This window comes from Ciona robusta, chromosome 7, assembly GCF_009617815.1.
Source record: "Ciona robusta chromosome 7, ASM961781v2".
NCBI lineage: Eukaryota > Metazoa > Chordata > Ascidiacea > Phlebobranchia > Cionidae > Ciona > Ciona robusta.
The window spans coordinates 6,261,705-6,285,623 of NC_143241.1; the positions used below are offsets into that span (position 1 = coordinate 6,261,705).

At 38.8% G+C, this 23,919-nt stretch overlaps 2 protein-coding genes across 2 annotated transcripts; both read left to right on the forward strand.

Moving 5' to 3' along the window:
* The first annotated feature begins 8,426 nt into the window (after window positions 1–8,426).
* Window positions 8,427–15,225, forward strand: LOC149734198 (putative N-acetylated-alpha-linked acidic dipeptidase). The gene is made up of 13 exons (XM_089881793.1): window positions 8,427–8,722; window positions 8,938–9,226; window positions 9,571–9,697; window positions 9,993–10,172; window positions 10,567–10,753; window positions 11,065–11,150; window positions 11,644–11,846; window positions 12,155–12,384; window positions 12,690–12,780; window positions 13,402–13,654; window positions 13,963–14,044; window positions 14,442–14,534; window positions 14,918–15,225. Exons 1-13 carry the CDS (start codon window positions 8,526–8,528, stop codon window positions 15,111–15,113), a joined length of 2,214 nt encoding a protein of 737 aa, XP_089737919.1. The 5' UTR covers window positions 8,427–8,525; the 3' UTR covers window positions 15,114–15,225.
* Window positions 15,226–16,525: 1,300 nt separating this feature from the next.
* LOC149734199 (uncharacterized) lies at window positions 16,526–22,283 on the forward strand. Its single transcript, XM_089881787.1, has 5 exons — window positions 16,526–17,110; window positions 17,343–17,460; window positions 19,109–19,233; window positions 19,951–20,012; window positions 20,289–22,283. Exons 1-5 carry the CDS (start codon window positions 16,586–16,588, stop codon window positions 21,847–21,849), a joined length of 2,391 nt encoding a protein of 796 aa, XP_089737913.1. The 5' UTR covers window positions 16,526–16,585; the 3' UTR covers window positions 21,850–22,283.
* Window positions 22,284–23,919: the final 1,636 nt, after the last annotated feature.

A 23,919-nucleotide genomic window follows, 5' to 3' on the forward strand; every position in this document is an offset into this window, starting at 1 on the left:
AGGAGGCTGCTTCGCTTGTGGTCGTTGAGGTTTTTTTTTACCAGGACCTCTCGCCAGTAGCCCTAGTTATACCTGGTTACTTGGCCCGCTAGGCAGCGATCGACGCCACCCAACGGTTTAGCGACACGAAACGCACAATACACACAACCAAGAACTGCAACCTGGACTGACCGTCTCATAAACTGAACTTACACCACCCAACACACCATCGTTATACGTGGCTTGCCGCGTTGAGAGGTGTACTGCAAGAAACTTGACACAGGACACAAGAAATTGGACACGGCACGCACTTCTAACCTAACATTGGCTGATCCAATGAATTAAGACAGAAAATATAAAAAAAAAATAAAAGGGGTGAGCTGTAGCACCTAACCATTTGCACCACGTTTTGTATGTGTGTGATAATGTTTTGGTGTAGAATGAAGTGTAGAACTGTATATTCTGAATCTCCATGGTTGGAAATGCTAGTTAAGAGCCCCAGTACTTAGATGGGCTCCCAGGGTAAAGTATTATGAAGCCCCAATAGTTAGTTGGACTCCCAGGGTTGAGTATTATGAAGCCCCAATATTTAGCTGGGCTCCCAAGGTTAAGTAATATGAAGCCCCAATAATTAGTTGGGCTCCCAGGGTTAAGTATTATGAAGCCCCAATGATTAGTTGGGCTCCCAGGGTTAAGTATTATGAAGCCCCAATATTTAGCTGGGCTCCCAGGGTAAATATTATGAAGCCCCAATATTTAGTTGGGCTCCCAGGGTAAATATTATGAAGCCCCAATAGTTAGTTGGACTCCCAGGGTTAAGTATTATGAAGCCCCAATATTTAGTTGGGCTCCCAGGGTTGAGTATTATGAAGCCCCAATAATTAGCTGGGCTCCCAGGGTTAAGTATTATGAAGCCCCAATATTTAGTTGGACTCCCAGGGTAAATATTATGAAGCCCCAATAGTTAGTTGGACTCCCAGGGTAAATATTATGAAGCCCCAATATTTAGTTGGACTCCCAGGGTTGAGTATTATGAAGCCCCAATAATTAGCTGGGCTCCCAGGGTTAAGTATTATGAAGCCCCAATAATTAGTTGGGCTCCCACGGTTAAGTAATATGAAACCCCAATAGTTAGTTGGGCTCCCACGGTTAAGTAATATGAAACCCCAATAGTTAGTTGGGCTCCCGGGGTTAAGTATTATGAAGCCCCAATATTTAGTTGGGCTCCCGGGGTTAAGTATTATGAAGCCCCAATAGTTAGTTGGGCTCCCGGGGTTAAGTATTATGAAGCCCCAATAGTTAGTTGGGCTCCCGGGGTTAAGTATTATGAAGCCCCAATAGTTAGTTGGGCTCCCGGGGTTAAGTATTATGAAGCCCCAATAGTTAGTTGGGCTCCCGGGGTTAAGTATTATGAAGCCCCAATAGTTAGTTGGGCTCCCGGGGTTAAGTATTATGAAGCCCCAATAGTTAGTTGGGCTCCCAGTGTTTTAGTTGGGCTCCCAGGGTTGAGTATTATGAAGCCCCAATATTTAGTTGGGCTCCCGGGGTTAAGTATTATGAAGCCCCAATAGTTAGTTGGGCTCCCGGGGTTAAGTATTATGAAGCCCCAATAGTTAGTTGGGCTCCCGGGGTTAAGTATTATGAAGCCCCAATATTTAGTTGGGCTCCCAGTGTTTTAGTTGGGCTCTCAGGGTTAAGTATTATGAAGCCCCAATATTTAGTTGGGCTCCCGGGGTTAAGTATTATGAAGCCCCAATAGTTAGTTGGGCTCCCGGGGTTAAGTATTATGAAGCCCCAATATTTAGTTGGGCTCCCAGTGTTTTAGTTGGGCTCCCAGGGTTAAGTATTATGAAGCCCCAATATTTAGTTGGGCTCCCGGGGTTAAGTATTATGAAGCCCCAATAGTTAGTTGGGCTCCCGGGGTTAAGTATTATGAAGCCCCAATATTTAGTTGGGCTCCCAGTGTTTTAGTTGGGCTCCCAGGGTTGAGTATTATGAAGCCCCAATATTTAGTTGGGCTCCCGGGGTTAAGTATTATGAAGCCCCAATAGTTAGTTGGGCTCCCGGGGTTAAGTATTATGAAGCCCCAATAGTTAGTTGGGCTCCCGGGGTTAAGTATTATGAAGCCCCAATAATTAGTTGGGCTCCCAGTGTTTTAGTTGGGCTCCCAGGGTTGAGTATTATGAAGCCCCAATATTTAGTTGGGCTCCCAGTGTTTTAGTTGGGCTCCCAGGGTTAAGTATTATGAAGCCCCAATATTTAGTTGGGCTCCCGGGGTTGAGTATTATGAAGCCCCAATATTTAGTTGGGCTCCCAGGGTTGAGTATTATGAAGCCCCAATATTTAGTTGGGCTCCCAGGGTTGAGTATTATGAAGCCCCAATAGTCAGTTGGGCTCCCAGGGTTGAGTATTATGAAGCCCCAATAGTTAGTTGGGCTCCCAGGGTTAAGTATTATGAAGCCCCAATATTCAGTTGGGCTCCCAGGGTTAAGTATTATGAAGCCCCAATATTTAGTTGGGCTCCCAGGGTAAATATTATGAAGCCCCAATAGTTAGTTGGGCTCCCAGTGTTAAGTATTATGAAGCCCCAATAGTCAGTTGGGCTCCCAGGGTTAAGTATTATGAAGCCCCAATAGTCAGTTGGGCTCCCAGGGTTGAGTATTATGAAGCCCCAATAGTTAGTTGGGCTCCCAGTGTTAAGTATTATGAAGCCCCAATAGTTAGTTGGGCTCCCAAGGTTAAGTATTATGAAGCCCCAATAGTTAGTTGGGCTCCCAGGGTTAAGTAATATGAAGCCCCAATAGCTAGTTGCTGGGCTCCCAGGGTTACTGCCACATCATTGGGGTAGAGGTCGCATAGAGATTACGAACACGCATAACATCTGTACAAATTTAGTTCCCCTTCATTGGCATTTTTGCGGAAGAGAAACAAGGACAAAAATATAAAATAAAAATCGTAAAAATGAAAAAACGGAGCTCCGCGCAACGTAAAAATAAAAGTAAAAGCGCCAGCAAGTAAAAAAGACAAAAGCGGGCGTGAAAATCCGTAACGAACGCAAAAAAAGCAAAAATGCCAATGATTGAGAATTAATACGCACATCATGTATGCAAAACGTCCGACACCCCATGCAAGCCTCTTATCCGCCGCAATGACCACCCCATTCACAGGACCAAACATCAGCATTTAGACAATAGCAGACGATATACAGATTTTATAGAAGTTTAGCCCATAGTATAACAGAGACGTTTAGCCCATAATATACCGGAGACGTTTAGCCCATAATATACCGGAGACGTTTAGCCCATAATATACCGGAGACGTTTAGCCCATAATATACCAAGTCCAGTAACATGTTTTTAATTACAGCAAGCTTAAACAATCTGTATTTGAAATCCAGTCCTATTTTACGTCATTATTTATGACGTAATTAACCCAGAGCCTGACGTCACTTCATTAGCGTCACAGAAATGCCCACACCATAGATTTATCAGAATATTAAAGTTCACTTCGTGTATATAGTGTAAGTGTGTATCAATACATACAATAAACACCGAAACCCCCCAACACCACCATACCCCACCCCATACAATAAGCACAGCAACACAGCATTCTCTATGGGCCAATACAATAATAATATTAATAGCCGCGATAATATTTATTTCGCCATCGCAAACCGCCGCATCGCGTCGCAATAACTAAATTGTTTACAAAGTGGGAAACTGCATAAGAACGGATTTTGGGAGCTAACTATATATCTTGCTTTAACGCAAGATTGATCGAACCGAGTGATCTTAGGAATCACTTAATCCGCCGCAACAGCGTCGAGTTTGCGTCGCATATTCGCGCTTGTTGTCGATTCAAAAAAGGAATGACAACAAGAAAATAACACTTTAAAAAAAATTGTTTATAGTGCTTTAGGGGGACCTAACAGGGACCTAACAATTTTTAGTAATTTTTATCCCTACCCTAGTCGCAAGTTTGGCGCCTAATTGTTTTGCAGTTGGAACCCGCCAGCTTTCGCCGACCGGACTTTTAACCAACTGGCGTGTATGGGTTTACGCAAACCAGGACAGTCCGCTGTATAGGCCTGGGTGCAATGACACGTGTTGTGTCGGCCCGGTGCAGTGCCCCAGTTCTGTCTAACTTAACTTCCTAACAGCGATCCCTAGTTATAGCGATGTCACTTCTATCTATCTGCCGACTGTCCGGCCTTGCTGATAAGTGACACCAGGAGTATGGGTTAAAGTTTGAGGAAATCTGACCTGCGCGCACCGTTCTTATGCAGGTTGTTTACACACACATACAAACAAACATGGAGAAATAAAACCCAAGATTCCCAACCACGTTACATTACTAACGTGTACAAAGGTGGACTTTAATCTTTTGATCTCCGTATACTTCCCCACCCCACCCCACCCCACACCACACACAGTGTACCACATCATCATTCAATTTTAAACAAGCATTCAATTAGGGACTTTTTATGCTACAGCTCACATAAGTTAGTATTTACATCGACTAAGAATAAATCCTAGTCTGGGTATGATATGGCTCCATCTTCGTTCTTGAGCTTTTCGTTCCGTCTTTGTCGCTTTTCTGTACAAGTAATAAAACAAATTAGATTTGTTGATTTTTAGTAAATATAGTACACATATATGCACCATTTATTTACTACATGAACATTATACAGTTTGCATATTTCTCCAATATCTTTACGAAGGATTTGCTAAACAAAATAAGTTTAAATATGGGGGAAATTTTTGTTTATATTCTGGGACAGTTTTTCATTCTATTTTCTGACTATTTAAAAGTATAAAAAAAAAAAAAATTTTAACTGTATCCTTGCGACTCCCACACAGAGTGGATAATTGTTAAAAACACAATCAGTATATTTGGATAACGTGCTTAGCTAAAGGTTACTGTAAAGTACATCTTTGCATAAACGCATGTAACGTATTTTTTGTATTATATTGTACCGTATCTTTAGAAAACACTGTAAACGTATGTTTAACATGCAACAAATGCACAGGTGATGATAACAACACGTTCTTTACTTTCAAATCGTGTAACATTTAAATTAAGTAACTTGTAAGATAAATAACTTGGTATTTACCTTCGTCTTTTCTTGCTCCGGCAGTTCTTTTTATCGCGTAATATTTGCAATCATTTTTTGCTCATAGAACCAGCTGAGTGACGTCATTTGTTGTGTGACGTCATATCTATGAGGTAAAAATCAAGTTGAAAATGAATTAAGATTTAAATATTGTAAGCACATGTACGTTGGTATAAATGTAACGTATTTATCCTTGTATGGAGGGACAATAACGACAGTCTTTATAACACGGATGTTCTGTTTCATACATCTTGTGCTCGCTTACGAGTTACCATGTATGCAACTTTGTAGGTAATTTTATTACATTAGGGCTAGAAACCGCTTAAATCCTTAATCAAATAGGCGATAAATATTGCAACAGTTGTACAAGTTGTCATTAAACTTACCGAAATATTAACAGCGGTTTATGGAGAGAGCTTTTTACCAGTATACTCGTATATAGCGGAGTTGATGGCGTAGTGTCTGCATCTGAAATGAGTACAAAATGTTTGAATACATAGGGTTAGTTCTAACTGTCATATAAACGAGATAGAAACCCGCAACTACAGCGGCTTAAAGAATATAGAATATGCCATACGCAAGCGCTGAGCGGTACAAGATTTCTATAGTACTGTGGGATAAGATGGGACACCTTTAACACATATTATCCAAATATCGTGATCATATTTTGAACCATTAACAACGGTCTGTGGGAGTCGTGAGGATACGGTTTTGTAATTCTTTCACCATTATTAAAATCAATGTACATTTTAAAACAGCATAAATTATTGTTAGACCAATGGGCCAACTGTGGCCTAAATCTATAGACCCATTGTGTCTCTCGCTGCAAAACCCCATACACGTAGAATGGGATAACGTTAACCACAGCACCATGGTATAATATACTACATTTGCCTTATATGGTTGTTAATGTATATTTGCACTTACCGGTTATGCAGGTCAACTGTGCGGTTACGAACTTGTAGATCTGTCGTTTCGGAGTTTATGTAACTTTCTCCTTGTATGTTGGATTGCTGTAATAAAATTATCGGTTAACATAGTGGAAACAAAATTTAATCCATTAAAACGTAGTTCGAAGCACAAAATATTACCGTTTTTTGCTATTTATTAGAGTGGGGGAAGATGGGACACCATTTCATTCTATTTTCTCGCCCCGTTTCGTAGTAAAAAAAAGAACATTCAAAGAATTATAAAATCCGTATCCTCACGGCCCCCCATAGACCGTTGTTAAATGTTTAAAACACGATCAGGATATTTGGATTTTATGTGCTAAAGGCAAAAGGGTCTTCTTACCCTACTATATTATAAGAACAAACGGCTAACCTGCTAAAACAATATACTAACAGCGACAAAGCAGGAAAACTTAATTCTATAATAAAGTCACAAACTTACTTTTAACGTTGCCAATCCAAAGCTGCATCATTTGTGAGCGAGATACCATTGATGTGATTTGAACACAAGACTTCGGTGTGTATTGTTTCAATGTAAATTCAAATAATTCAAACTTTTAATAAATAATTTTTTAAGCTAGCCAGCTGTAAATCAAACGTTAAATATTAATACAACAAATTAATATATTATATTGCTCGTATATTATATATGTAATATTAAAACAACCCCTTATTATAAAGTAAAGAACCTCACTTAACTACATTATAACTTCTAACTTCTTTAGTCCTGTTCCAAAACGTGGCAAAACCAAAAGAACGAATCGCGCACCAAACTCACGAGAGCAAAATAAAAAATTGCGAACACGTGGAAAGCTGGAAGCTGATTGGTTAATTACTAGGAGCAACCTTGAAAATTGATGACGTAACAATGCTAAATTGTTATTTGCGCGAATTCCAAGCGCCTTTAACAAAAGTGTTGCCTTTATAAAAAACAAGTTTTTCATGATATTTTTTTTCATGATATAGGATTTGGAAGCAGCAACTTAACATCAGGTAACACTGAAATCTATTTATAGTAACAGCGGATTGTGAAGATTGCAGCAATAATTATTTTGTCGGAATTCCTGCGACTAGTGTGAACACGTCGTAAACAACCACGTCACATTATATTACGCTTTACTGACCTTCGCTGAGTAGAGTGAACGAAACATAAGTTACAAACACCATACAAATATAAATATAGTAGGGTGGGGGAAGATGGGACACCTTTAATAGATAATATCCAAATAGCCTGATCGTGTTTTAAACAATTAACAATGGTCTGTGAAAGTCGTGAGGATACAGTTTTATAATTCTTTGAATGTTGTTTGTTTACTACGAAACGGGGCGAGAATGAGACGAGAAAATAGAATGAAAAGATGCCCTATCTTCCCCCACCCTACTATATATGTATATATTTAATATGTGAATTTATTAATGGCGTACAATAGTTCATCAAATTTGTGGGGTAAGATGGGTCATATGTAGTATTGTGGGGTAAGATGGCTCATTTTAGGCACATCATATTTTGTAAAAAGTTACCCCGAATATTTAAGTATGTACGCCAAGGATATTTACATAAATATATAACTGTAACCCGGCGACTCTAAAAGATGGTATTCGACAGTTAAATACACGATTAGAAAATACGGGATTTATGTACATACAGTATCCCATCTTACCCCACAGTACTATATACAATATACCCATGTTCCAACATGTTACCCCAAAGGTAATACCAGTGTTTTCTCATCCTATTGTCGTTTTTTATCGTGTGAAGCGAAGTTTTATTTGTTTGCCGTAACGATAAAGACTATATATTGTACGGTAAATTCTATATGAGGTATTTTGTTTGTGCATTGTCTGTATTTAACTTGGCGCAGCTTGGCTCAGAATAATGCGTGAATGGTTAAGTACACACATTTAAAAGTTTACTGTCAAAAGTACAATGGAAAACTCGTCTGTATTCAAGCAAAGCACAATGAAGGTCGTTATTGCATTTCCTGATTTGAGGTTAACGACCCGAATTATATGCAGCGTGCAAACTGAAAAATGCTCACTGCGCGTAGTATTACTATAGGCATATGCTGCGGTAATGTGCAACTTTGGATTAAATCCTAGATCCCATAGCGTGCCTCGCTGTAGGCCACATATAGAGTACAATTGCTAATTATATTAAGGTTATCGTAACTAATATATTTTAGTAAGTATAGATTTAATATATTTTTTATATACAGTATAGTCATATAGGCGCATTAAAAATTTATAGTATGGTGGGGTAAAGTGGGAAATGTTTTTATTCCGTTTCCTCGTCCCAATTGTTAACAAAAAAGAAATATTTACATAATATACTAGCAGCCCTGCTGCTCTAAAAAAAAAACGTTGCTAATTACTCAAAACACGATCAGGAAATATGGGATTTAGGTGCTAACAGTATAATCCATCTTACCCCACGGTACTATATTTTTAAACAGCGTAAGTTGCAGGTACAGAGCAACGTTAATATGTCTAAGTCCCGGATTATTGTACTGACTGTAATAGTTTCCTTACTGGGCATTGGGCTTGGCGTTATTATCGGATATATCGGACACCCGAACCAGAATCTGAGCATTCAGGCTCCTGTTGTACCAACTGAAGACCCAACGATTAGTCAGCTCCTAATGAATGAACTTAGTGCAGATAACATCAAAGAAAACTTAAGGTAAAGTAGGGTGGGGTAAGATGGGTGGGGTGGGGCAAGATGGTACATGTTGTTATATGAAACAGTGGGGTCAGATGGGACATAATTTCGTTCTCTTTTCTTGCCCTATAAAGGAGTAAACAATAAATATTTGCAGAATTACGTGATTAAAATCAAAAAATGTATATATTGGGTTGTTTAAAACATAAAACTACAACATGTTTTTTTTTCTACAGAACATTGACGCAATCACCCCATATTGCTGGTCGTGATCAAGACGACGTTGTATTGGTTGATTTGATTAAGCAACGTTGGCTAAATGATCTAGACTCCGTGGTCGTACACCCATACAATGTCCTACTTTCTTACCCCAAGCAAAACGATTCAAACTACATTTCGATAAAGCTTAATAATGGGACAGAAATTGACGTTTCTCAACGCAAAGAACTTGTGATAGACGCAGAACAAAACAACCCGAATGTTGTGGATCCTTTTAATGCTTATTCAGCTGCTGGAGAACCAGAGGTGAGATCAATAAAATATTCGTAGCATTTAGTAGGGCAGGGGAATATGAGACACCTTTAGCACATAACATCCGAATATGCTAATCGCGTTTTAACCAATTACCAAAGGTCTATGGGAATTATAAAATGGGCCGGAAGAGTGTCTTCATGGTACTTTATCGTCCCATTTGGTATGAAACACATAACATTCAAAGAGTTACAAAACCATATTCTCACGACTTCTATAGACAGTTGCTAATTGTTTAAAATACGATTAGGATATTTGGGTTTTTGATACCAATGGTATCCCATCTTATCCCACAGTAGTATATGCTTTGTTGTAAAGCTTTACGCCTGTTTTTTAAGGGTGATCTGGTGTATGTAAACTATGCGAGAATCGAAGATTTCTTTTATTTGAATAGAACGAAAATGATAAGCACTGTTGGAAAGATCTGCATCTCAAGATACGGGGCCATATTTCGTGGAGATAAAGGTAAAATCTAAGCTACTATAGTAGGTTGGGGAAAGATGGGACACCTTTAGCACATAATATCTTAATATCCTGATCATGTTTTAAACAATTACTAACGATCAATGGGAATCATGGGCATATAGTTTTATAATTTCTTTAATGTTCTTTGTTTACTACTAAACGGGGCGAGAAAATAGAGGTAAAAGGTGTCCCGTGCTCCCCACCATACTATATATATATATCATAGTATAAAAGGTGTCCCATCTTCCCCACCCTTCTTTATATCACAGCTACTTCAATTTATATTTCCTTACAGCCGTCCACGCTGAATTATACGAATGCATTGGACTTATTATTTATTCCGATCCCATCGACTACACCGTACCATGGTCAGGAGTTTATCCTGAAGATTGGTATTTACCATCTACTGGAGCACAAAGGGGAACTTTGTGGACAGATAATGGCGACCCAAGGACACCGAACTATCCTTCTATACGTAAGTTTTAGTTCTTAAACAATTTTCTTTTTTAAAACATTTTCTGATTTTTTAAAGTGAATGAAACTTAAATATGTTTACAGCAAAACAACGTCAATTATTTTCCTTTCTGAAAAAGTGGTTTTCATATTTTTTAAAGAAATTGCATAAACGTACAGAGTTAGGGCTAAACGCGAGAATTACGAATTGAGATATGTGGAAAACAGTTGCCCAAACAACAACAAAAAGGGATCCATGACAACCGTTCGTCGAAAAATGATCTCTACATGGTCTTTACGTGCTCGACAAGAACAACGTTCAACCAAAAAATGATCTTTATATGGCCTTTACGTGCTCAACAACTCTATATTGTCAATAACAGTTAACATAGTATACATTTGATTTACTTTTACAGCAACTGCGTGGTTTCAACCTAACGATACGCTCACCTTGCCAAAAATACCAGTTACCCCTATCGGGTACATTGACGCTGTGAAATATCTCGGAAAATTAGCCGGAGAGGAAGTTATCGATACTTGGAAGGGGGGAATGAATATTACTTATAAATATGGACCAGGGTTTTCCGGAGAGCATTCTAATAGGTAAGGGTTAATACTGTCATGTTTATGTCAGCAAAATCTGTATGTTTGTAATATAGGAATATAGTGCTGCGGTGGAAGATGGGATACCTTTAGTCAGTGTATAATGTCCCGTATTTTCTATTCGTGTTTTAAACAATTAACAACGCTCTTTTAGAGCTATGAGGCTAAGGTTTATAATTTTTTGAATGTTCTTTGTTTACAACCAAATGTGACGAAATAGAGAATAAAACTCTGTCCCATCTTACCCCAGCCTACTCCATGTTATAAAAGTCGATGTTGTTTTTATACTATGATATGAAATGTACTTGCAGTAAAATAAAGATGTCAGTGAAGACAACAAATCAACCTGCTATAATTCATAATGTTATCGGATATATCAGAGGAAAAGTTGAACCAGGTACACGTATTGTATGATCAGAATATCGTCACCAATAGAAAATATAATTACTTATAAAGTTACATACGCGGTAATCTGTATTCGAGTACAAGGTGTGTGAAACAGAACACCCGTGTTATAAGGACTGTCGTTTTGCGATCTGTGACATTACAAGTTTCTGGTACCTAAAATCTTAACAAATAGTTTTACACCTAAATTAACATATAGTAAGGTTGGGGAAGGTGGGACACCTTTAGTACATAATATCCAAATATCATAATAGTGTTTTAAACGATTAACAACAGGCTATATATGGGAGTCGCGAGGATACGGTTGTATAATTCTTAGAAGGTTCTTTGATTACTACCAAATGGGACAAGAAAATAGAATGAAAAGGTGTTCCATCTCTCCCCACCCTATTATAAATCAAAAAAATAATCCTAATTTTTGGGAATGGGTTATTTTGCACCTAAATGTGTAAGTAACCAAAATAAACAGCAATCTTAATATTTAGACCGATACGTACTATTCGGCAACCATCGAGACGCCTGGGTGTTTGGTGCTATAGACCCTACAAGCGGTACAGCTACCATGCTGGAACTTACACGTGCATTTGGGGCAATGCTAAAACGTGGATGGCGGCCTAGAAGAACGCTGGTGTTCTGCAGTTGGGGCGCGGAAGAATATGGTTTAATTGGTTCTACAGAATGGGTGGAGGTAAACAGGAATGTAACTGAATTGTCAGCCATACATTAAACAAAAAACAGTCAATAACAAAGTAAAATACGTCGTAACTCGTAAGCTGGCACGAGATGATTGAAACAGAACACTCGTGTTTAATCACTATAGTTTTCTGGCCACGCGAGGATAAAACAAGTTACATTCATTCATTCAATTACAAATATATGTTGGCCTAAAATACGCCTGCAATGGTATATGCAACTTTTATTTTTAAACGCGAGCGTTTTATTCATTGTACATAAATTTTATAATGCATTTCAACATTTTCTTTTACTTCTCCCCAGGAATTGCAAAAAGAGCTGCAGGCAAGAGCCATCGCATATCTGAACGTTGATATTGCCGTGCAAGGGAACTTCTCGTTAGCGGCAAACGGTGTCGCAAGTTTGAACCAAGTCGTATTTGATTCTACGAAACTTGTTTCGAATCCAAACCCCGCTGAAGTATCTGAAGGCCGAAGTACGGTGTATGATACTTGGAAGCACAGATCACCTTCCAGTAGTGAAGATGTACCTTCGTAAGTTTTGTTCATATTTTTTGTATCCAAGACAGAAAATCAAAACCAGAGCTTTCGGAAAAATATACTTTGGGGTAAGAAGGGACGCTTTTAGAACATATTATCCAAAATAGGACAAAAAAAACAGAATAAAAGGTGTCACATATTTCCCTACCCTACTACATGAAATAATCCGGTTACAAAGAAACCCAATTAACTAAAGTTAGGGTTTTGCAACAAACTGAACTATTAAAACGCCATTTTAATTAACATGTATTTCCCGCACCTAAAATGCTGGTCATAAGTTTATGTTATTTTATATTTAGAATCGGTGGTTTGGGATCAGGTAGCGACTACACAGCGTTTCTACAAGTTATGGGAATCGCAAGCGTTGACCTAAGACACACATATGATAGGGTAATTTAAACTTTTATTAGTGTTTTAAATAACAGCCACAACATAGGGAAAATGCAAAAATCCGGCGCCGTGGCGTAGTGGTTAGCGCGCCTGCCTGTAACCATTAGGTAATGGGTTCAAGGCTCGTCGCTGCTACCATTGTGGGCGTATGTGTCCTTGGGCAAGACACTTAACGGCAATTGCTCCAACCCAGTGGTCACTAATGGGTTGTCCAAATTATCAGCCATACATAAAAAAATAAAAAAAATTCCCAAAAAAATAATCACCCACAAAGTAACATACATGGCAACTCGTAAGCTGGCACGAGGTGTTAAACCCGTGTGATAACGACTGTCGTTTTCCGGCCACGCGAGGATAAAGTAAGTTACATTCATTCATTCATTCATTCAACTTGTGCGAATCGTAATATTTTGGGTAAGATATAACATCGTTAGCACCTAAATCCGATATTCCCTAATCGTGGTTTAAACCATTAACGAATCTTTTTAAAGTCGTGGGGATATGATTTTATAATGCTGGAAATAGTCTTTGTTTACTACCAAATAGGACGAAAGATGACCTATCTTACCCCACTTTATCCTATTTGTTACAAGATATATTAACTCTTTCCAATATTCACAGTCAATCGGTCTTGCGTCGTATCCAGTTTACCATTCAGTTTACGAAACTTTCTCGTTGGTGGAAAAGTTCGTTGACCCTGGCTTTCAATACCATGTATCTGTATCACGAGTTTGGGGCGAAATTGGTCGCAAACTCGCAGACTCTCCTATACTGCCTTTGGATTGCCGTTTATATGCTCAAGATCTAGCAAAGAAAAGAGACGACTTGATAACATACTACGGATCTGATATGGAAAAAAATGGAGTCGATTTTGGTAAAAATATTGTTTACATTTTAACAGAAATTTCGAAAACACTACTGTGGGGTAAGATGGGATATAAACGTTCTTTGTTTACTGCTAAATCGGACGAGAAAAGAGAATGAAAACATGTCCAATCTTGCCCCAATCTACTAAATTTAGTAACTCGTAATTTGGCAGAAAGTGTATGAAACAAAACACCCGTGTTACAACGATTGTCGTTTTAATACCATGCGAGGTTAAATAAGTTACACCCAATTCGATTCTTTGAATACGTTATCATGCTCGACGTAATAATAGAGCTTATGACGTCATATATGTAGCTCAGCTCAACGAGTCAATCAGAATCTTCATCCAATCTGCGAATGAAATTCACCAAAGAATACAAAGTATCGACATATCAAAGTGAGTTAGAAATATGAACAAATATAATTTGAATAAATGTTTAGTGGGGTAAGACGGGACACCTTTAGCACATAATATCCAATACCTGATTGTGTTTTAAACAATTAACAGCGGTCTATGGGAGTCGTGAGAATACTGTTTTATAACTCTGTATATTTTCTTTGTTTACTACCAAATGTGGCGAGAGAATAGAGTGAAAATGTGTCCCATGTTCCCCCAATCTACTATATAATTAACGTTATCCTCGCGTGGCAGGAAAACGACTGTCGTTATAACACGAGTGTTCTGTTTCACACACCTCGTGCCAGCTTACGGGTTACAACCTACGTAACTTTGGGCGTGCTTGTTTTATCTGTATGGCTGATAATTTATGCATTTACTCTTCTGTTCGGTGCAGTGCATACGAGACTCGTGCAATTAATGATCAATTGATGTTATTGGAAAGATCTTTTATTGATCAGAATCCGCTACCAGGACGCGTTGCTTACAGGTATATTGGGGTGCTAAGAGATACGGGACACCTTTAGCACATATTATCCAATTACCCTGGTTGTGTTTTAAACAATAAACAACGATCTATGGGAGTCGTGAGGAAACGGTTTTATAATTCCTTAAATGTTCTTTGTTTACTACGGTGAGGTGAGATGGAAAATTTCCATTCCCCTTTATAATCCAATTTGGTAGTAAACAAATACCGTTTTCAGAATTGTTTTAACCGTAAAAAAAAGCGTTGCAAATTGTTAAAAACGCGATCAGAAAATATGTTTTTTTAAAGTTTTTACGATATTCCATACTACAGTACTATGAACTGTTTTCGCTGAAACTGTTCTGTTTTCACTAAAAAAGTGAACTTTTTTCACTAAAAACTTGCAGACATGTAGTATCTGCACCGTCCCAGCACAACAGTTACGGTTCTACAGCCTTTCCTGCAGTAGTTGACGCCATGTTTGATATTGATGCGGACCCCGATCCAGTTGGAAGATGGAACGAAGTTAAAAAACAATATTCGATTTTGGTTTTTCATATTCTGTCTGCTGCAGCGGCTTTAAAGCCAGCAGTACCGACATAAGGCATATACGCATGTGTTTTGTGTGTTGAGTTTGTAATTATTTTTTGTTTAATTTAGAGATCAAAGTAGTTACAATAAACGTCCAATTTGTTGTTGTAAAAATATTTCTAAAGTTTCTAAAAATTTGTTTCTAATCTTTAAAAATATTAATTGTTTTAAATGAAAACAAAATTATGTGTGGAAAAATGCAAGAACGAGAGTTAATATTCCATATAATCAAGACCAGTTGGAATTAAGTCTAAAAACATTCTACCGCATAGTGGCGCCGTTATTTTGCGCGCATAAGTTCCACGATGGCTAAAAACAAGACATAGCGCATAAACCAACAGTGCGACAAATTTCCCATATTTTCTGATCGTGTTTTGAACAATTACCATCGCTCTTTTATAATCGCGAGGATACAGTTATATAATTCTGTAAATATTCTTTGCTTACTACCGAATGAGATGAGAAAGTAGAATAAAAGCATGTCCCATCTTGCCCCAATTTACTCTATAGAAAATGTTGAATACGTATGATAGAGAATTATATTTAAACTGCAAACAACTAAATTCAAGTCGCACTGCTGCCTTTCCTGTCAATAGTTTCAATCTTTCACGTGAGCTGTATACCAGTAACATCCGGCTTTCACGGGCATCGGCAGTGCGCATAAGGTGTATAAATTGTGCAAGGTGGCATTAAATAAATAATACAACAAGGCGACATTAAAGTGGTGAATTTAAAAAGGGGTAAATTCATGAATTGTAATATAGTAGGTTGGGGTAAGATGGTGAACGTCTTTATTCTCTTTGTCGTCCGATATGGGAGTAAACAAAGAATATTTACAGAATTATATAACCGAATCATCACGACTCTGAAATAGCGTTGTTATTCGCTCAAAACACGATTAGGAAATGTGGGATTTAGGTGCTAACGATATCCCATCTTACCCGAACTTACTATATAGTTGTTCAAAACACTTTTATATATTTCCAAATTTCACATTCTGGTAGAGCTATATTACCTATACGTTTCCCTGAGGTTGCCTGACTTCTCTCGTGCTATTTGCTGAGCAATAAAGAAAAAAGGGGAGCTCCGGAAATTATGGTGGATTGGTCTAACCTTTATTGCTTACTTCACATCAATTTGCTCGAGTCTGCAGCTCTGTTGCGTCTAAGGCGAATATATAACTTGCATACTCAGCTAAAAAAAACGCTAGGGCAAGGAAAACGTTTTTTTAACGTCGAAAAAAAAGTCGCAAAAAAATGGTGAAGTCATAGGAATTATATTAGTTTAATAAATGTGTTTTTGATTTGAAAGAGATTATATAGCCGCAGTTTTACGCTTATAGTTAAATTGTGAGACGAAAACACGATGACGCATTTTTGTTAAGTTGACGTACTTTAGGCTTGTAGAGACTGATATGTTTCATCGCAGTATTATGATTTACGTTTTGTTTTTTGTAGTTTTGTAGCGTCACTGTAGAATCGAAAATGACCGGCTTGCTTCACGTAGTGCCGCCTAATAATGCGGGTAGCGGTACCTTGCCCTACACGATACCAAGCGACGAATATTCAAGGTCTTTGACGTCATTCGTGGACCCCTACTCGTCTTTCAGCGGGTACTCACCACAAAGAGACTACCTCGAAAGTATGGGTCTCTTAACTCGGGCCGTATCAGGGTCATCACCCGAATCGAGCAAGAGCGTTTCGACTCCGTCCATTTTCACAGCTGGTCTCAACAGCGGTTTGTTCTACTCGCAATACTCTACTGTTACGTCATCAACCACGTCACCATATACGTCATCAAGTCAGTGGCTCTCACCGCAGGTCACGAACGCAGGTCACTACCAGCAATACGCTTGCCCCTACAACCTAACTAATGCATCGCAACCGAGTCTTGCAGTAAACGACCAAACCAGCTATTTATCCAGCTATCCTGAGCTGTACGCCGACACCATCACCAATAATACTTCAGTACGTAGCAGAAAATCAACGGAAACAGCCAAAGCCAAAAAGGTACATATTAACGTTACACTGCATTCTATTCGAAAGATTTGAATTTTTTGTCTATTGCATATAACCTTGCTTTAAGATTCCATAACAAAATTGCTAAAAGTGTATGTTATTTACACCCAATACATTTCAGTCTTCTAGGCAGTTGTAAGAAACTGCCTAATAGACAATTACAGTGTGTTGACTTGCAGTTTAACCCATACCAGAAACCATCTAACCGCAATATTTCAATCAGGATGAACCGCGTATTCGGAGACCAATGAACGCTTTCATGTGCTGGGCGAAGACCGAACGAAAACGAATGGCAGCCGCATTTCCCGACCACCATAACGCCGAACTTAGTAAAATGCTAGGTAAAAGCACTTGATATATAATTAGAGTATATAGTGTTTGCGTTTCCAACGACTGTGAATTAATCAAAGTGCTTCCGCTGTTGCGACATTTACGATTAAAAATTACCAACAACCGCGCTAACAAAAACATAACATTCATTAATAACGCGATGGCATTTAATGAGGGTCGCTCGGGAAGCGCAGGTGCTTAAATATCTTGCACTTGTTTATTGTGTGTGGCTCGTTCAAAATGGCCCAGTGTTTGGACCGGGGTACTAAGAATTGAATCGCTGTAACAGACTTTTGTTGCAGCACGTGTCGGCTGTCGATTGCTAGCTTATTAACAAGCCTTAAGTCGCGACTCGACGTCGTTTATGTCAGCTTTTTCCTGGCGTAAAAACTACGTTTCCGTTCGTCAAACGCTCCCAATGAGAAGGATGCCGTATTTCCTAATACCAAGAAGTTAACGTTATTTAAGTGCGCCATTAAATACTTTAATTCGCAATAGGATTCCGTTCCACGCGTAATTTATACCTCGATTGAACTGTGCGTAGCGAATAGGGTATGTATAGCAAACACTAAGGAATATTTAAACTATTAAAATGCTAGTACGCGCATTTTGTATGCAGTATCACGTTTTTTTAAATAACAGTAAGTATTTTTTTATAATTTTAAAAATACAACTTATAAAAAAATCGGCCATTTTGTTTTCTGTCACTTGCAAGAGAACACATACGCGCTGTGCTTTAGCGGATAACTGAACCAGATAAGATTGAAAGGGCCTGGCTGTCCGCGGATGATTCGCGTTATCTCACCGGCGTATATCTGTAGCGTAACGGACCTGGTTAAATAATTTGATTCAATAAATCCGCCTATAAGGTTTGAGCGACATAGAGCGGAAAGAGGCCTGATGAGCGAACAATAATAACGGGAAACCGCAAACAATGGAGTGATGGGAGATAGGACGACGGTGCAAAGATCAAATTGCAAAATCCGTCGCACGGCGTTTCTCACTGATATATTCGACAACTATTTCAGCATTCAAGGGAAAATTTCGATTCGAGTTATTTATCATAAATGCATCACAAATACAATGTACTGTTGTACGCATTTCGAGTTTCAACCACGCTTTTATTTGGTATATACTTTTATTAAATAGTTTTTTTCCAAAAGTGTGTATATAACCACTGACGTTTTGTTGCTAATTATCTGATTTTGTCGTATTGATTAATCCGATCTTTGTTACCGTATTCGAAGAAATGTAAAAAAACTATGTATGCCTAATACTATTATGTTTCTGTTTCGGACACGCTTTCATCTATAGCGTATTTTAACGACTCTCGTTTTGTTGGTAATTTCCTTCTCTTCGTTTTATTAATTAACCTGGACTGTATTTACTGTATTCGAAGAATCAAATAGAAAGTTAGGCCATGTTTATATTATTATAGCCGAATGAACTTCGAAAATAAGAAAAAAACTAGGTATGGGAGGGGGTTAAAAATTGCCGTTTTTAATGAAAATTAGTTTAAAGTTGCAAAAGCGACAAACATAAAAACTTTCGAAATGTTTGAAGTGTTTTTTTTACAATACCCTGTCGTATAAAGTGTAATATACCGTGAAAGAGTAAGTTACGCTTCAGTATTCAGTAAAACATTGGTATTTTCTTAAGGTAAAAAATGGAAAGAAATGTCAAATGAGGACAAGCGTCCTTACATCACAGAAGCGGAAAAGCTACGGATGAAACATATGCAAGAGCATCCAGATTATAAATACAGACCAAGGCGCAAACCAAAGGTAAAAATTGCAAAAGTCATATTTTTGTGCAAACTTTTCTTTTAATTTGATTTTGTTATTTAAACATGTTCTTCTGGTTTGTGTACGTTAGGTGCAGCAGTTACGCGCTTTATCCATAAGTTTTGTAATTAGGTTTTGCTTTAAAAAGCGTATTGTTACAACCGTCGTTTTACCGTTTACTATGACTTAGCACATAATATCTAAATACCCTGATCGTGTTTTAAACAATTAACAACGGTCTATGGGAGTCGTGAGGGTACGGGTTTATAATTCTTTGAATGTTCTTTGTTTACTTCCAAATGGGACGATAAAATAAAATAAAAAGATGTCCCATCTTCCCCCACCCTACAATACAAAATAAAGTTATTCTAATTATTCCAATGCAATGTATGTATTCCGTTCCCCTTAAACGAGTGAATACAAGGAATCAGTATAGAGCCGAGTTTCGGTAATATTATATATCCTGGTTTTCGTTTTTCAGTTTCCTGAAAAACATTTCGAAATATGACACTGATTACTGCTGCAGTATACTGGCAGGTCTTTGCTATTTTCCAATCTTTGCCATTTTCTGGTCTTTGCTATTTTCTGGTCTTTGCTATTTTCTGGTTTTTACTTTTTCCTGATCTTTGCTATTTTCCAACCGATGCTATGCCTTGAATCTACTCACTAATACATTTCACATCTGAAAAATTATGATAATCAATATGCGTTTTGCAGGAGCCAAAAAGTCGTCGAGGCAAAACAACGGCGGCCGATGACAAGGGCGTCACTGGAGACCAGTAAGTAAAAAATCGTAGTGTACTGTGGGGTGAGATGGGATACTGTTAGCAGCTAAATTCCAACTTTCCTGATCGTGTTTTGAACAAATAACAGCGCTCTTTTAGAGTCGCGGAGCTACGGTTATATAGTTCTGTAATTATTTTTTATTTACTACAAAACGCGACTCCCCAAAAAAGTTTAAATTGTGGCCCACCTTAAAACGAAAATGTCCCACATTACCCCAATATACCTAATTAAAATTTGATTTACATAACCATTGCTTTTGTTTCTCGCAGTTTCGGCGGCAGCACAAACTGTGGAAAAACCTTGAACACAAAACTCGGTACCACAGGCAAGCTAGTTAACGGGAAGTCAATTTATTCAGCGAATTCCCTTTTCTCAAGCGACCAGGCGCACGTGCGACGTAACCATAGCAACAATAACAGTCGGCACGGGAACAAATATGGCGAAGGGTTTTCAAACTCTTTCAGTTTTTATGATTCCACCGCTTCCTTCCCGTATGCGAGCCTCGAGAGTTTATTTTCTAATACTCCAAATAGCTCCAGCTACCAAATCAAGCATAAATCTCCCGGCGAAAGAATGAAAAGTTTGTTCGATTCGTGCAGCAGTACGTCGAAGTGCGACATTAACTTTGATGGGCAAGCATACACAAACCGCGCGAACCAAAGCTCTTTATTCAACTACAACACAACAGTATCTTCCCCGCAAATACGCAACCCAATTGATTTTTCCTGCTTTACAAAATACACTGCTCCATCCACTAACCGATACACTGACTTCACTGCAGTTACCACCTGTCAATCAACCGGGCTCGACCCTTACGCAACCAGCGGTTACAGCAGGAGCCGACAGTTGTCTAAGGACCGCTTCTTCTCAAAACACATCAAGCAAACATTCATGGATACTATACATCCGAGCAACTGTGGTTTCCCAACACAATCCAACCTCGATCAAACATACAACGCAGGCAACGTGGACCCCGTGTTTGACCCAATCAATGCTGATCTTACTTCTGATAACTACTACGACACTATACCGCCTTTCTCTTGCGCTGGACCACGCCAACTTCCCACTTACCCGGCGCCGGGGTCTACAGACACAAGTTACCAAGTGGAGCATCCCGACTCTAGTTTTGTAAGCGATAACCTTTCGTTTCCAAGCTACAAGCCAGCGGATACGAAATACTTCACTCCAGGATTAAGCGCAACGCACGATGAAACAAAGTACAATCCAATGGTAGCACACAACTTCACGAATATGGGATACCGCTCGCATGAAAATTTAGCGTCAACAAGTTACACTCAAAGCTTGAAGACTGAAGCGTCGCCAAACGCTGAAATGTACGATGCTACTACTGAAAACTGCGACTGGAAGAAAAAGGGCGAATCAGAGGTTTATTACCAGAACGGTCCACCACATTACCAACATAGCAGTCAAGATGAGCTGTACGAAACTAACTCCGTTCAAAGGTATGACAAATCGCCTTCAACATCTCGAAGTTTGTTCATGGATTCGCCGACGACTTCTGAGCTGCATTTCGAATCGCAAAACGAAGCTGTACGCAGCAGTGAACCGACTGAGGTCGATTTTATGGGCAGCGAAGACCAGCAACGTAAGATGAGTGTTTACTACGACCCAGCGACGACGGCTGAAAACGATGCGGAGTTCGCTAAGTACGAAGGAAAGGCTACCGCTGCCCAGGAATCGGTTGATATAAAAACAGCGCCGTTTGGAAGTGAAGAAACGAATGCTGTGTACAGCAAAGAGTCAGAAGCGACAGCCTCAATCAGCGTTACTGACTCAATTGGATTTGAAGAGTCGAACCAGCAAATTTGACACTAAATAGTGCTTTTTTTTGCACACTGCCATCCAGCGACCAATTTCTCTGTGAACTATCGCGAATAGTACTTCAGACAATCATTTATGTGCCAAGAGAAGAGAATTGTAACTTTTATTACCAGATAACATCAACCATACATTTACACAGCTGTGATATATATGTTTCAAGCATGTTGCTCTACAGTTGGTGTTGTGTTACACAAGTTAGCAAAACGACTATTATACGATGCGATGTGTGCAATAATTTAAACTTTTTCTTTATAATTCAATCGTATATTACTGCCAACAAATTTTTGACGCGCTCCGGTCGAATGTGTAACGTATTTTTTTCAACGTTGTTTTTTTCCAGCTTATTTACTGAATTAATATTCCAGTGTATTTATAACGGTAAAGCGTCTATTGAATAAAACGCTTTAAAAGCATACGACAAATACTGGCTTCCGTTTACCAGGAAAACGACGATCATAGCTAAGTTACATCCTTCGCTTGTGGATATACTTAGAAATACACGGCCGTGTTGCAAACAACTAATACGAAGTTAGGGAAAGCAATTGAGGATGCGCTTCTCCTATTTCGTAGCTATCACGAGTTTTCAATGAAAAATATCAGCCAGCAATAATTCGTTGATGCCGCGCACGCGAGAAAACACGGATCGAATTTTAACAAATAATTTGATCGACTGTTAGTTCATTCCAACTTAAATTCACTGCAATCGCAGGAAGTGACGTCACCTTACACGTCATGACGTCACGCGTGAATTCTATGAGGGGAAACGATGTAGTTACGTAACGGGTGAAATGTGAATGTGGTTTTCATTTATTTCAAGCAATTCCAAACGCGCAGCATTCAATTAACGGAAGTTACAACACGCGTGGATAACTACAGCATGCACTCTTATAAACAGGCATGACCCTTTAAAAGCAATGTTTTAACTCTAGCTATATGGGAAGCACACACACACCATGTTTGTTACTTTGCTCAAGCAGTTTTTACCCGTAGCGTGTTAATCCAAAAGTCACTTGCAATTACATTTTTTTTGATGTCTGAATAAATTTGACCTACGTTAAGTAATAGAAGGAATAAGTAACAAAAATACGTTATATAGTACTGTGGGGTAAGATGGGATACCGTTAGCACCTTAATCCATATTTCCGGATCGTGTTTTCAGCAATTTTCAACAGTCTATGAGAGTCGTGAGAATACAGTTTTATAATTGTTTGTTTACTACTAAATAGGACGAAAAAATAGAATGAAAAGTAGTCCCGTCTTGCCCCACCAGGCTATGGGCCTAGTATATAGTATAATGGGGTACGATGGGACACCTTTTCTTGGTAACTTAACTGCGCCTATGCTATACCATACGGGGGTTATTATTAAAGGTAACTCTGGACAGCTTGATGCATTGTCTTGGCTGAATAGATGACTCACAAGGTATAACGGTGGAAAGTTTCAAGCCCTTTGTAAGTGATGATCACGCATCGTTCCGGGTTTCACTTCAAACAATGGATGACACGTAATTCCCCTTAGCGCTTCTTCCTTTACTTTCGTATCAATAAGAAATCTGGAAGTAGGCTAACCTGCTTGGTACTTACTGTATACACTGTTGCTAGTTTTTTCTTTGTGGGGGGGGGGGGGGCACTGACAAGTTGTCTCGAAGTAAACAAAACTTTAAGTTGCCTTCCGCATTTTGTACGGTGGAATTGTATTAAAACGATCATGTAACGTCACAATGTCTCTTTGAAACCGCTTGCCTCTAGACTGACAGATTTAGGGATCAGTAGTTGATAAGTTTTCATGCTCAACGCTGCCACCATTTTTGCGGTGTTTTTTTGGTTAAAAGTGCTAATGGCAATTGCTCAAATCCAGTGTTTGTTTTTTATGGGTTGTCTATCATTCAACCAAAAATTTCCCAAAATATATTCACAGTATGCTCACAACTGTGCATAGCGCACTTTAAGGCCGATTATCTGCGCCGCGGCAAAGTAGTTAGCGCGCTGCCTCTAACCCAGAGGTAATGGGTCCGAGGTTTGTCACTGCTACCATTGTGGCGTATGTGTCCGTCGGCAA

Bases quoted from the DNA above. Each gene is read 5' to 3' on its own strand.
- LOC149734198 (XM_089881793.1), top strand. From the start codon at position 8,526: ATGTCTAAGTCCCGGATTATTGTACTGACTGTAATAGTTTCCTTACTG. The intron at 12,385-12,689 runs GTAAGTTTTGTT...TTTTATATTTAG, and splicing joins AGTAGTGAAGATGTACCTTC to AATCGGTGGTTTGGGATCAG. The intron at 13,655-13,962 runs GTAAAAATATTG...TCATATATGTAG, and splicing joins AAAAAATGGAGTCGATTTTG to CTCAGCTCAACGAGTCAATC.
- LOC149734199 (XM_089881787.1), top strand. From the start codon at position 16,586: ATGACCGGCTTGCTTCACGTAGTGCCGCCTAATAATGCGGGTAGCGGT. The intron at 17,111-17,342 runs GTACATATTAAC...TATTTCAATCAG, and splicing joins AAACAGCCAAAGCCAAAAAG to GATGAACCGCGTATTCGGAG. The intron at 19,234-19,950 runs GTAAAAATTGCA...TGCGTTTTGCAG, and splicing joins GACCAAGGCGCAAACCAAAG to GAGCCAAAAAGTCGTCGAGG.